We start from the raw sequence: 1,859 nt of genomic DNA, 5'->3' as shown, positions 1-1,859 counted from the left end.
GGGCCACAGGAAGGAGGGGCTCACTAGCCCTCCCCTCACCCTTGGCCTCCCCCAGAACCCAGCAGGCTGACCTCAGTGTTCAGCAACACTGCTCTCCCCCTCCCCCCCGTGCCCGTCTGTGTCCCCTCTCCGTCCTCGCGGCCTGAGGTGCCCTGGACGTGTGGCTGCGGCAGACAGCCCCCACCAGCCCTGGGTGCGTGGGACAGATATGACTCCAGAAAAAGATGCGGACAGAAGAGCCCCAGGAATCTGAGAGTGAGGTCTGTTTACTGACAAAAACCAGGCTTGTCGGCACAGAGACACCGGGGCCAAAGCGTCTTTCCGAAGGCAGAGCTGGCAAATCCCTGGCGAGGGGAGGGAGAATCAGCTCAGCTCTGACTTGCCTGGGTGAGCGGAGTCCTCGTCCTCACCCCCTTCCGGGGCAGCAGTGGACTGGGGGGCTGCTGCAGCCTCCAAGACCACTTCCGCAGCACCGTCGCCAGCCACCCGGCACACTGGCTCCCCTCGGGCTGCCAGGATTTCTTCAATGTTCCTGAGAGACAAGGGCGTGGCGTTACCCCGCGGCCCTCAGCCACCTGCAGCGCGTCAGGGCCGGCTCCGCCCAGACCACACGGGCACTGAAAGCGTCAGCCGGCACCTTTTACCACCCCCACGTTGCGTCTTGTCATTAACAGCCACCTCGGGAACCAGAAAATGAGGAAAGCGGATTCATCTCCGTCACCCCGGGACATGCCACAGACCGAAAGAACAGGGAACTCCACTCCAGGAGGTCACCGAGTGCAGACTGGGCCTCATGGGGACAGCGCGTGCCAGGCGCCGTGCCAGCCCCTACGTGCGGGTCTCGTCGGACGGCAGCCACGGGCCCCACACACAGGTGGGATGCTGAAGCTCAGAAGTCAGGAGCCGCCTGGCTACCCAGGTTCTGTGCTTCGGAAGAGAGGTGAAGCTAGAGGCCCAGGCCCAGTCCACACCACCTCACGCGCGCCCTGACATCCTGCCGTGGTCACCACCCAGAGCCGGCAGAGGCAGAGAAGGCGCCTAGAATCCTTGCTCCTGGGGGAGGGGCCCTGCTTAGACTAAGCGCACAAGCGTTCTCAGAGTTCTGACGACAGGAAGTCATTGCAGCAAGAAGCACACAGAGAGGTAGGCCGCCACTGCCCAGAGGGGACATGGGGCGTCAGGCAGGTCCACAGGGGCTGGTCTGGGTGTGGATGTAGCAAATGAAAGCATGCGCCAAGTTTGGGGTGCACTCACACTAAGGTGTTATCTGTGGGTTAGCTGAATTCAACTTAACGGGTGTTCTGTGTTTATCAGACACCCCCAGCAGGGTCACGGAGCTGGGCTGCAGACGCGGGACAGATGGACTTCCACATGCCGGGAGCTCCCCCGGAGGCCAGTGTGGTTGGGACAAACTGCTGGGTGCCGCTTCAGACCCAGGATCCTCAGGCTCCACCCCACCCCACGGCCTCACCTCTTCCCGTCCAGGTCCGAGAACCAGCCCAGGTTGTCGGCGATGATGTGGTGGTTCCGGCAGCCGGGGCAGGTCACAATGACCACGCCCTGGTGGTAGGCCAGCTTGGAGATGCGCTTGGAGGAGCGGGTCCCGCAGACCTGACCACGCAGACAGCTGTGTCAGGCCCCGCCCAGGGCTGCTCTGCCTGAAAACTAGCCCTGCCCCTCCCCACAGTCCCGCCCCTCTCGTGGGAAGGCGCCGCCCCTCCTGAGAACTAGCCTCACCCCTCCCCACAGTCCTAGTCCCGCCCTTCTCCCGGGAAGCCCCCGCCCCTCCAGAGGAGTAGATCCACCTCTCCACAGTCCCGGCCCCGCCCCCTCCCGGGAAGGCCCCGCCCCTCCAGAGG

General features: G+C 64.2%; 1 protein-coding gene across 1 annotated transcript in view; it reads right to left on the bottom strand.

Moving 5' to 3' along the window:
- Nucleotides 1-248: 248 nt before the first annotated feature.
- Nucleotides 249-1,859, bottom strand: part of DNLZ (DNL-type zinc finger) — a 2,521-nt gene continuing 910 nt past the window's right edge. Inside the window, exons 2-3 of the mRNA XM_004388691.2 lie at nt 1,472-1,611; nt 249-532 (exon numbers count right to left, since the gene is read on the bottom strand). Of these exons, the coding sequence (XP_004388748.1) occupies nt 364-532; nt 1,472-1,611 (309 nt within the window). The 3' untranslated portion in view covers nt 249-363. The remainder of the gene's footprint in view (nt 533-1,471; nt 1,612-1,859) is intronic.

This window comes from Trichechus manatus, unplaced genomic scaffold, assembly GCF_000243295.1.
Source record: "Trichechus manatus latirostris isolate Lorelei unplaced genomic scaffold, TriManLat1.0 scaffold00214, whole genome shotgun sequence".
Classification (NCBI taxonomy): domain Eukaryota; kingdom Metazoa; phylum Chordata; class Mammalia; order Sirenia; family Trichechidae; genus Trichechus; species Trichechus manatus.
Note: the sequence above shows the minus strand (reverse complement) of the source record. Positions and strands in the feature narration are given on the sequence as shown.